The sequence below is a fragment of the Pteronotus mesoamericanus genome, unplaced genomic scaffold (genome assembly GCF_021234165.1).
Source record: "Pteronotus mesoamericanus isolate MK-2021 breed Mesoamerican mustached bat unplaced genomic scaffold, CSHL_Meso_final scaffold_36, whole genome shotgun sequence".
Taxonomy (NCBI): Eukaryota; Metazoa; Chordata; class Mammalia; order Chiroptera; family Mormoopidae; genus Pteronotus; species Pteronotus mesoamericanus.
Window position 1 is genome coordinate 7,898,824 of NW_026555313.1, and position 12,664 is coordinate 7,911,487.

At 34.4% G+C, this 12,664-nt stretch overlaps 1 protein-coding gene across 1 annotated transcript in view; it reads left to right on the forward strand.

Moving 5' to 3' along the window:
* DYNC2H1 (dynein cytoplasmic 2 heavy chain 1) overlaps nt 1-12,664 on the forward strand; it is a 315,287-nt gene that overhangs the window by 25,945 nt on the left and 276,678 nt on the right. The window contains exons 18-22 of the mRNA XM_054592495.1: nt 551-678; nt 7,369-7,484; nt 8,117-8,244; nt 11,318-11,467; nt 12,128-12,333. Of these exons, the coding sequence (XP_054448470.1) occupies nt 551-678; nt 7,369-7,484; nt 8,117-8,244; nt 11,318-11,467; nt 12,128-12,333 (728 nt within the window). The remainder of the gene's footprint in view (nt 1-550; nt 679-7,368; nt 7,485-8,116; nt 8,245-11,317; nt 11,468-12,127; nt 12,334-12,664) is intronic.

Sequence of the window (12,664 nt, forward strand, 5' to 3'; positions counted from 1 at the left end):
CATGTGCTCCTGGACTAGGGATTATATATATGCTCCTGGGCAAGGGATTGAACCCACAACCTAGGGGTGTGCCCTGACCACGAATCAAACCTACAACCTCTTGGTTATGAGATGATGCTCTAACCAACTGAGCCACACCGGTCAGGGCTTAACAAGTTTTTTAACTTCCACTGCAATGCTTCTGCATTTAAAGTTTTTAGAATCAATTGACTATGGATACTTTTAAATTTGTAGCTTGTAGTGGCTCTTGACTTAAAAGAGATGATTCGATCTTAGTACGTATCATGTCTGATAAGAGAATCTAAAGAAATGGTTTTTTCAGTCTCTTCAAAAAAATTTTATATCAGTGTATTTTTATATTGTCATTTTTTTCCCTGTTCATTCTTTACATGATACAATAATGATTGTATTTACATACTTAAGTTGAAATTTACTTAGAGTTACACTTGTCACTTTTTATTGGTTGGACTCTAATCTCTATTAATAATTGGACCATAAACTTTAAAATGTTAATTTACTCTATTTCTTTAATGATATTTTTCATTCTTAGGAATGGATTGTAATTGGGCAAGTTGATATGGAAACTCTAGTGGAAAAGCATCTTTCTACTGTTCATGATTGGGAAAAAAATTTTAAAGCACTGAAAATAAAAGGAAAAGAAGCCGAACGACTTCCAAGGTATTAGAAGTTAATTTAATAATACTTATTTGTAATAAGCTTTATGAAAGGCCTTGTTTAATTTTGCATATATTATTTATAAAAGATAATATCACTTTTATTAATTCATTTGTTTATTCTTTCAATAAATATATAGCAAGCATTTATAATATGTAAACTCTTGTCCTATGCCTGTACAAAGGTAAAGAAGACAGAGTACATGAGATCAAGTTGCTTTTTCTCTGGTAGTACAAAAAGTCAAGTATATTTGATGATTATGTCAAGTGCACACAGGCATTCAGACAGTGGGCTCTGGAGTTAGGTGGCTCTTACCAGCTGCTGACTTTGATAGTCATTTAGACTCTGAGCATAATTTCCACAGCTTTAAAATAGTTACAACTATAGTATTTATCTCTCAGTGTTTTGAGGATTAAGTGAGGAATATGCATATAACTTCCTGGCACAGGGTAAGTTCTCAATAAATGCTAGTTGTTATTGTTACAATACCATATAGAAATACCAGATTGTTTATATTCTATATTTGAGATTGAACTAGGCTATGGAGATTTACAGGATAGTGATATTCCCTCCTTTTGGGACAAAATCAGAGAACATTTTAAGGTAGAAGTACTTAAACTAGGATTTTGACAGGTAATAATAAGAATTTGAGGTTAAAGCAGAGTCTCTTAGGAGAGGGATTCATATGCTGAAAATAAGGTGGTTAATTAAAAATTTGATTGAGGTTAATGTTTTATTAGGGCCTAGAGGAGATGCTCCTGGAAAAGGGTATATAGATACAGATTTGGGAGAGCCTGACATTTTACATTAGGAAATTTGGATTTTATTCATGTTAGAATGGTTAGCTATTGACGATTTCTAAACAGAAGTGTGTCAGTGCCAAAGCTATACATTAAGGATGTTAGGTTGGAAATAATTATGTATGACTGAATAGAGAGATTCTAGAGGAAGGGAGGGAGTTTCTTATCCAGAAGACCCGTAATAATTAATTGAATTAAATTTTTGGACTTGAAATGGGGAGGAGGAATTATTATGATGTATTAAGAGGTACTATTTGTAGAGGAAGTTGAGGGATGAGGAATAGAGAAGAGACAAATGACTTGAGGGTTTGAGCTTAAATGATTGGGATAATGATAGTGCTATTAATATTAGTTTGAAGTAAGGAAAAGATAGAGCTCTTGTACTGCTTGTATATGAGGTTTCTAATCTCTGTCGGATGCTGTCTTTGATCCCAGACTTGCCTTATTTGACTTCATGCTGTCACCTGACTGCAGAAGGACCTCTACTGCTAATGCTATTTGTTTGTCCCTTACTGTAGATAGCTTTTCTATTTTTGCTTTCCTGACAAACCTAAATGGAGCAAAAAGAATTCCTGTCTCACACTTCATTATTCCTTGCTAATGAATTAACATGTATGCCTCTAGTTAATATACACATAGAAACACATGGATATTTATTTTATGGGTACTTTTCTGGATATATGCTGTATGCTTAGAAAAGCCACATTCTAGTGATGTACTTCAGATACTAGAAGTAGTAAGAATATAATTTTGGCATATACTATCTTGGCTATTCCATTCTATCTATGACTGAATGAGCCCCAGTTGCATGCTACCAATATTTTCAAGTGAAAATTGCAGTTTAGTTTTCTCTGCAGGATTATGTAGTCAGTGAATACAGCTCTGCTTTAATCATATCACTTCATGTTAATTCATATACACTATAATAGAATTATTTTGGTTTACCAAGCTCATTTATATTTCTGTATCAAATATTAGAAATCTTGACATTTTTTGCGTGAGGATCTCAAAAATCACATAAACTTTATGGATCAGACAAAAATTGGCTCTTATATGTGTTGATGGTTAAGAACTGGAGTTTAAATCTCTCCAGTTAGTGGGTGAATAAGAATAAATAAATGAGGCTTTAAGAGAAAATTATATTTAAAAAATAAAAGTATGAGAATTTAACATGTGTAACTTGTTTTCTAAGAATATTACCTGGCTTTACGTATTAAAAAGAGGCAGTAGCTTTTTAAATAACCTTTGTGACCAAAATAGCAGACTTTTCTAAAAAAACTTTGTATAAATTAAGCCAAATGTAAAATATTCCTCAGGTGAACAAGTCTGGTTCAACCTCTGCTTGCTTAGAACAATACAATTTACATTAAGAGTGCAGTACAAAGAATTAGTGTGCTTAAAAATATATTCCACTTTGGCTTTGTCCAAAGTGGGAAAGGATTGAGGGAGGGAGGGGAGGAGGGGGGCAGGGGAAAGTGGTGGTGGGAAATTGGAGACAAATGTATTTGAACAACAATAACAAAAAAAAAAAAAAATATATATATATATATATATTCCATGTTTTTCATGATCATTAAATTTTTTTTATAATTTTTAAAAATAATTAAAAAATTCAATTACAGTTAACATAAAAGATTGCATTAGTTTTATATGTACCACCCAATGATTAGACATTTATATAATTTATGAAGTGATGACCCTAATAAAATAGTACCCATCTGACACCACACATAGTAATTATAATATTTTTGACTATATTTTTATGCTATGCTTTACATTCCCTTGACTGTTCTGTAACTACCAATTTGTATTTCTAAATCCCTTCACCTTTTTCACCCATCCCCCCAAACCTCTATTTATCTGGTAATGGTCAAAATGTTCTGTGTACCTATGAGTCTGTTTCTATTCTGCTTGTTCATTTATTTTGATTTTCAGTTTCCACGTGTAAGTCAAATTATGTGCAATATGTCTTTCTCTGATTTATTTCACTGACCACATATCCTCTAGGTCCATCCATGTTATTGCAAATGGCAGGGTTTTTTTTTTTTTTATGACTGAATCATATTTTTATATATGCACCAATTCTTTATCCATTCATTGATTGTTGGATACCTAAGTTGCTTCCATATTTTGGCTATTGTAAATAATTCTAGAATGAACATAGGGATGCATGTCTTATTTTTTTGATTTAGTGTTTTGGGATTCTTCAGATAAATACCCAAAGTGGAATTGCTGGATCCTTCTTTGTCTCTTGTTATAGGCCTTTGTTTTAAAGTCTGTTTTATCTGATATAACTAGTATTATCCCAGCTTTTTTTTTTTAATTTCCATTTTATTAAATATCTCTTCCATCCCTTATCTTTCAGTCTGTGTGTGTCTTTTCATCTGAAGTGAGTCTCTTATAGGAAACATATATAAGGCTCTTATCTTCTTATCCGTGCAGTCACCCAGTGTCTTTTGATTGGAGCATTTAATTCATTTGCATTTAAAATATTTGTTAATAGATAGACTAAGTAGTACTTTTTTATTCATATTTTTTCTTTTTTTCTTTTTCTTAAAGAAAATGCCCTTTAATTTTTTTTTTGTAATACTAGTTTGTTGGTGATGAACATTTTTAGCTTTTTCTTATCTGAGAAGCTCTTTATTTTTTCCTTTGATTTTCAATGATAGCTTTGCTGGGTAGAGTAATCTTGGTTATAGGTCTTGTCTTTTCATCACTTCGAATATTGTGTACCAATCCCTTCTGGCCAGCAAAGTTTCTGTTGACAAATCAGCTGACAGTCTTATGGGAGCTCCCTTGTAGGTAAGTAATTGCTTTTTTGTTGCTTTTTAAAAAAATTCTTTCTTTGTGTTTGAACCTTTGGCATTATAATTATGATGTGTCTTAGTGTGGGCCTCTTTGGATTTATCTTGTTTGGGACTCTCTGTGCTTCTTGTACTTCTTGTATCTTTTTTCTTCATCAGTTCAGAGAAGGTTTCAGTCATTGTTTATCAAAAAGGTTCTCAGTTGCTTGATCTCCCTCTCTTCCTCCTGATACCATTATGATACAAGTGTTGTTATGCTTGATGTTATTCCAGAGGTCCCTTAGACTACCCTCATTTTTTTTTATTCTTTTTTCTTTTTGCTGCTCTGATTGGTTGTTTTCTGCTACCTTGTCTTCCAAATTGCTGATATGATCCTCTCATTCATCTATGCTGCTATTGATTTTTTCCGAGTGTATCTTTTTTTAAAAATTTTATTTATTTATTTTTAGAGAGAGGGGAAGGAAGGGAGAAAGAGAAGGAAGAAAACATTGATGTGTGAGAGAAACATCGATTGGTTGTCCCTTGTATGATCCCTACAGGGACTGGGCCTTCAAACAAGGCATTGCCCTGACTGGGAATCGAACTGGGGAACTTTTGGTTTGTGGGATGATGCCCAGCCCACTGAGCCACAACAGTCAGGGCTCTAGTTGATTCCTCATTTCTGAGCAGGTTTTTTTTTTGTTTTTTTTTTTACAGTTTCCATATCGTTTTTCAGGCTATTGAAGTTCCTTGAGTTCTGGTAGTTGTTTGTTTCTATGTGTTAGGTAGACCTGCTATGTCTCTGAGTCTTGGTTGGGTCATCGTATGTAGTAGTTATCTTGCAGGGCCCAGTAGTACAGTCTCCTTGTCCTCTAAACTAGGTCCTCTAGGTATGCCCTCCCATGTGGGCTGCACACGTTCTTCTGTTATAGTTGAACCTTGATTGTTGTGGGACTTTAGTGGGGAGGATTGATCCCCCAGGCCGATTGGCTATGAAGACCAGTGGTGACTACAGTGGAGGAGCTGCTCTGCAGGGCCCAACCCCATGGAGCAGAACTTGTTTCATGGGGCTTTCTTGCCTGCACAGTTTGTCCTCTGAGAATGTTGCTTATGAAGGTGGTTGGGTTGTCCTCGTGTCAGAAGCTGGCCACTGAGTATGCTCAGTTTTGGGCCTTCCCAGAGGTGCAGGTCAAGGTAAGCCATTACCTGTGTCCTTTCCAAGACCACTTAGCATTAGCTACAAAGCAATCTGCAGATGGTTACTACTTGTGTTGATTTTAGAGATGCCTGGGAGAGGCTACACTCCAAACCAAGGATAGCTGCCACGAGTGCTTGGTTTGGGACCACTTAGCAAGAAGTATGTGGTACACCACGGCCATATGTTGCTTGTTTAGGGTTTGTGAACCTTTGAGATATTTTTAGGACAGTCTGCAGCATGAGCCAAGACAGGTCATTTGTATGGAAAAGTTACTGGAAGCAGCTTGGGTGGGTTGACAGGATGGGTGGGGTGGGATGTTAGGAATCATCCGGGTAGAGCTCACAGTGTTTTGCCAGGTTAATGGAGACTCAGATAGAGTGACCATCAGCTGCCTCTGTGGAAGAAGGGCTCTGCAAAGTAACAATGGGCTCTCTTAGCACTTCTGTCTGGGAGAAAGCTGCTCCTCTAGCCCTGTCCACAAAGCTGAACAAGTCGGTTACTCCCCATATTTCTCTGGTGCCTTTTGAGCTGCTGCCCCAGCGCTGTGGCTAAGAGTGAGTGAGTAAGTAAATCAAGTTCATGGGCCCTTTAATGGGAAGAGCTGTGACTCCGAGAGCCCTTTGTCTCACTCAGCCTTAATCCCCATTGGATTTCACAGCCAGAAGTTATGGGGACTTCTCTTCCTGGCACTGGAACCCTGGGCTAGGGAACCTGGTGTGAGGCTGGGACCTGTTCTCAGGGGGCACCTCAGCAGCTGAGATATCCCTTACGGTTTTTAACTGCCACATGTTGGTTTAGGACCAGTCTGTTCCACCTCTCCTGCTAGTTTCTATGTGGCTTCTTCTGTATATCCTTAGTTTTAGGACTTCTGTTCAGATGGACTTCAGGTGGTTTTCAATGATGGCTGTTTTGTAGTTTAGTTGTAATTTTGATGTGGTCATGGGAGGAATCAAGCACAGCACTTACATATTGTGCCATCTTGACCAGAAGCCTGTTTTGTAAATTTTCTAAAATACAGAAGAGTACAATGGCAATTGCTGTTGATATTTGATGTTTTGGATATATTAGTACGTATACTTACAAAATTTAGATCAAACTGTAGTATGCTGCTATTTTTAGTTAACACTGTTTCAGTAGTATTTTGCTATGTTATTACCTGGTTCTCAAAACTGATTTTTAATTGTATGGATATAGTACAATAATTTGTTTAGCCATTCCTTCATTTGGCTTATTTCTAATATTTACTATTATACATAATACTTGTATATAATCTTGTAGTCTGCCCTGACAATTTCCTTAGAAGAAATTATGAAGATGAAGTTATTAAGACAAAGGATATGTCTGTTTTAAGATTAGGTGATACATATTGCTAAATTGCGCTTCACAAAAGCTGTATTGTTCTATACTCCTGCTGGTAGTTCTGAGAGCACAACTGAAGATATGAATTAACAATTCATTACATTTTTGTCAGTTTGATAGGTATGTGTTACTTTATTTTCTAAGAACCTTAATAATCTATATTCACTTTCTATCCTTATTTTCTTTCCCTTATCATTATTGTTTGTACTTTGCAGGATAGTGAATGTATTTTATAAGTATAAAAAGAAGTTACTTGCTATGACGAGTAAAGCTTGTGAATATTTAAATATATTTGTGTTGATGTATTAGTAATTCATAATTGCTGCCTTTTAAATAAATTGATTGATGAAAATAAAAACTTTAATTTTATGACAAAATCAATGAAAACATCATAATTGTATGTGTACGGTATATTTGCCAAATGAAATCTAAATGTGCTTTATACTAATACTTTTCAGTTACATTTGTAATTCAAAATGATAATATTATAATCAGAATCTTTCCTTCTAGTTATTCTTTTTCATGTTAAAATATGTCTATTGGCATTTTTCAGTGCTGTCAAGGTAGATTGTTTAAATATTAATTGTAGTCCTGTGAAGACTGTGATTGACGATCTCATCCAGAAGTTATTTGATGTGCTTGTTCTTTCTTTGAAGAAGTCTATCCAGGGTAAAGATACTTACATTTTTATTATAGAGGCATGTACTTTGATAGTTATGAAATATGAATCCCAGTGATGATTAAAATCAAAACTGATATAGAAAGTATTATGAAATAAAATATGCTTAAAATGATAACCTTAAGAAAATATGAAAATTCATGTTCATCTCCTAAGAGGTCTAAAAATTAAAGGCATTTTTATTATTTGCAGTCTTAGCTTCTGTCAGTTTGTCACATATGTTAGGGAGACAGGTAACTAATTCTGGTGTAATGTGTTCCTCCTCATCTCTTCAAGTGACTATTATTTTCCAAAATACTATACGGTTTCTTTTTTTCCTTTAAACTGAGACATTTTAGCATATTATTTAAAACTGAAAAAATTCCCAATTTTGAGTAAAATTTACTAAGAATGAGTATATTTTATCTTTCTACTCAACACTTTTAAGTGCCGTGTGAAATAATTGTTATGAGAAGAAATTTCTTTGCTTATTCCACATTTTATAATTATGTTTTATGAAAACAAATGATAATTTAGGGTTTAACGCATTAGATTATTTCCAATACTCCTTGATTTAGAAATTGTGTAATTGAATATTTTTGGTGGTAATAGTATTTTTTATATTTCAATGTTCCTTATTCAGGTCATTTGCATGAAATTGATACATTTGTCTCTGAGGCTATGGAAGTCTTATCAATTATGCCCCAGTCTGTGGAAGAGATAGGTGATGCAAATATGCAGTATAGGAAGCTACAAGAACAGAAGCCAGAGGTGAGAATCACAAAGTAAATTTTTAAATTTACTTTTGCTGTACTGGAGATGTTTAAATTAGATAATCTGTGACAATTTGGAAATATAGAATTTCAATATTATAAGGAAGTCCATATAATCTGGTCCAAATGGTCAGTTCATGAGTGGACTCTTGATGTTATGTTGGTATAATTAAAGAGTAACAATAATGCTTATTATTGCAGTCTATTTTATGATATGACATATTAGAATAATACTAAATTTAAGTAATTCATGCTGTTACTTCCAGGGTTGTAATCTTAGCATGGTAAAGTATAAAGTTAGAATTGAATTAGCAACACACACACACACACACACTTAAAATGGAGGAGCTCATAATTAGAGACAAAGATGACAGAACGGTAAAGATTGAGAGCAACAACCAGAAGGCTGTCCAGAAGGCTAGAGTCCGGAAGAGGCAAGCCAAAGTTTTATAAAACATGTTATGAATGATTTTAGTTATGTTTAGAGGAAGGAGGAGAAAAAATTCCAATGAGAATATAAACTTTTATGTGTCCTTACTAGGTGATAGACTTAAAGTTATTGACAGTTTAAAGGTGAGTGAAGTAATATACCTTCATAGTGGGAGGAATTACAATCTTTTTTATGATGTAGTAGGCTTAAATGTATAAATGAAAGTTTAAAGCCAAAATAATATACTCGTCTAGTAGAAGGAATTAACTAAATAACGATGGAAACAGGAGCTGTGACAGTTAGTTAAAGCACAGAGGCTTTTCTTCATTTATTTATTTGACAGATATTTGTAGATCACTAGGTGTATTCCAGGCATTGTGCTATGAGTAGCGGTTGCAGCTGTGAATGTGCTCTGTTCTTGTGGAATGCAGCACATATACACATTCCTGTGGGTGGGGAGTGGGAGAGGGAGGGGAAGAAGAAAGAGGGAGGGAAGGAGGGGTGAGAGAGGTAGAGAAGGAAGGAGTAAGAGAAGTGAGAGAGCGAGCATGCTCAGCTGGGAAAGTGTTACCTCTATGGTCGGTACTCATGAGAGATCTCAGAGATAGGACGTCTGAACTGAGACTTGGATGGAAAGGACCCACACATTATGAGATTTGGAGGCATATCATTCTCAGTAAAATGAACAAAAAATACAAACATATTCAGGTAGAAATGGACTTGGTATGCTCAAGGAAAAGATAGATGTAAATATTGTAAATAAAGTTAGTTATTGAGAAAGCCATAGTATTCAAGGAAGAAAATGGTTATCAGGGGAAATTGGAGAGGTATGCAAGGACCAATTTATGAAAGTACTGTTAGACAATCATAGGGAGTATGGATTTTTTTGTAAGTGTAATTGAAAGTCCTTAGAGGTGTTTAAGCAGGGGAGTGACAGTGTGGTTTACATTTTGAAGAGGTTACTCTGGAAGCTCTGTAGGGAATGGATTGGAGTGAGATAAAAGTGGCAGAGAATCTAGTTAACTGGTAGGATGTTGCAATTGGTAAATGAGAGATTGTAGAAATTTGTACCATGCAGCAGAGGAGATGGATAGAACTGGAGAAATCTGTGATATATTTTAGAGTTAAAACCAAGAAGATCTTATGCATAGATAGAGGGGGATTAGAGAAAGAGAAATAAACATGTGTCCTAGGTTTTATGCTTGAGCAGCTGGTAAAGCTAATGGTATCATTTGCTGAGATGAGGATGACTAGGAAGGTGTTTGGAGACTGGAAGTGGTGGTCACTGAGATGTCAGGTAGGAGATGAATGAGGAATACTGAATTTGGAGTAAAGGTAAAATTAGAGATACAAACTTGGAAGTCATTTTTACATCCATGGTATTTAAAGCCATGGGTTTGGATTAAGACCACCTTGTTGATAAGCAAGCAGTAGAAGGTATAGGCAGTTGTGAGCATTCCAAAATTCAGAGTTCAAGCCCATGAGGAGGTGGCAGCAGAGCAGATTGAGAAACAAGTGGGAGGAAAAGCATGGAGTGTATCATCACAAAATCCGAGAGAAATTAATGTTGTATGCTGGGAACAACATACGAGGCAGAAAGAAGTGACACAAGTCAGTATGAAGAGGCAGGCAGAATTAGGTCCTGTGAGCCACATTAAAGATGTTAAGCTCTGTTCTGTGGACACTGGGGAGTCATGCTGGGTCTTTAGGAACAAGATGTGTAGAATGGTGTTTCGGTATGTCTCTCCTTTGCTGTATGTTTTTGAAGGAGTATAAGAATGGAGGCAGATAGACCAGGAAATTGTTGTGGTCTTTACAGGTTAACTTCAGTTCTGTTCTCATGTAGAAAATAAGAATCTGATTCCATTTTTTGTCTTGTCTTACTGGTTTTTATAGTACAGTGTGGCTCCTTGGTCCTTTGGTTTTCTTTGTTTCTTAGATCGAACTGATCCTGCTCAGGGATTGTAAACTGGTCATTGATATATTTTTGATTTTTTTTTTTGTTGTTTATTAAGTATACACAGTCACTTAAAAAAATCTTTCAATGGACATTTTTGCATTGTTGATTAGTGAAAGTACATGTATTAATTTAAAGGACGCTGCTGTTTTACAGAGCTTTAAAGACTTAGAAGCAATTCAAGCAGTTTAGCACCTATTCCTGTACCTAGAGTGTTGAACAAACTAACTGTACACAACTCAGGACATTTCAAGTAGAAACTGAATGCAGGAGTTTGATTTTATTGATTCATCTGTTCTATGGCTTTTCTCTCTTCATTAAGTAGGATAACTTAGTTAACTTACACTTTGAGATAATCAGTCATTTCAGTTCTTTTGGAAACCTTTTTACTTTGAACAGCTATAGTATTTTCTTTATGGATTTATGGTTTTATTCAGTCTCAAATTTACACTTCTGTTTTCCTTTTTTAACGTCTGATGTCAGAGTGCCCTGGCTGAGTTTGTATATAATAATAATACTTAAGTAAGCATTAGAAACTTTATATCCAGGAATTTAACAAATTATTTAAAAGGAAATATCTTGATTTTTAAAAAGCAAATTATGAAACTGAAATTAAAAGTAATAGAATTTTAAGAAATTTAATAAAGTAGGTTCTTTTTCACAAAATTTTTTATTTATCTTTAGATTTTGCCCTTATTTCAAGAAGCTGAAGATAAAAACAGACTTTTACGAACTGTGGCAGGTGGAGGTTTAGAAACAATTAGCAATCTGAAAGCTAAATGGGATAAATTTGAGTTGATGATGGAGAGTCACCAACTTATGATTAAAGATCAGGTAAGAACCTTTTAGTCGTTTCGTTAAAGTGGAAACTTAATTTTTTCTCAATAAGATGTTTTGCTTATCTGTAGTCTGTTGTAACTCAGGTTTATAAGAATTTTATATTGCCAGTGAAATTGACCTCCCTCAGTACTTCTATATAATGAAAAACTTTATATAATTATGACCATTTCACATAGGTTATCTTTACCCACTGACATTCAAGAATGCATGTAATATTATTTTCAGTCTTTCTTATAAAAAATTTCTTTGCTGACTGTGTATGGTATCTTTTACCGGGTGAGCCTGGAAGGTGCACGTATCTGTTGCACTCATGTCTACCCTGTAGCTGTACTGGAGACTGAGGAATGCCCTTAGGTAGGATAACGGGCAGTCATTAAGTAGCCTTTTCTTTTTTTTAATCAAGTTGCCTTTTTCTGGTGGGTGCTGTTAATCACATGAATTATTTCCAAACGATGTTTGTGGATTATCTGTTGTTGTAAATTTGTGATCTGATTTTATGCATTTTAATTATTTTATTGAACTTGAATTCAATAATTAAAAAAATCTTTTGAAAAATGGTATTGCTATTTATCACTGAAATGGAAAATAGAAATAGAAATATGAAAATAAGGTGAGATATTACTCTGAATTAAATGATACTCTGTTGGTTTATAGATTGAAGTAATGAAAGGAAATGTGAAATCACGTCTTCAGATCTATTATCAAGAATTGGAAAAATTTCAAGCTCGTTGGAACCAGCTGAAGCCTGGTGATGATGTTATTGAGAGAGGCCAGCAAAATACTCTTGATAAAAGTGCAAAGTTAATAAAAGAGAAAAAAATTGAATTTGATGATCTTGAAGACATAAGAAAAAAGCTGGTGTATGTTTTTTCTTTAAAACCGATAGTACTCACTTGAAAAAAATGTTTTATATTTGTATATTTTTAGTAATTTCTTATATCTGTTATCTTTATGTATTTCTCTATAAACTTCAACAGATAACAAGTGCTCATGCTACTGCTTTTCTAGGAGTTGCGGTTAGATTATATAAGGATATTAAGAGAGAAGCAAATACTGGTTAGGTCTAAAAATGGATAATTAAATTTGTTGAAAAGTTAAATTAGGGATTTGGAATACTTTCTGTGATCTCATTAAAAACATGGAATATATAATATTAATGGAAAATTACTTTCATTAGGAGACTTATAAAAA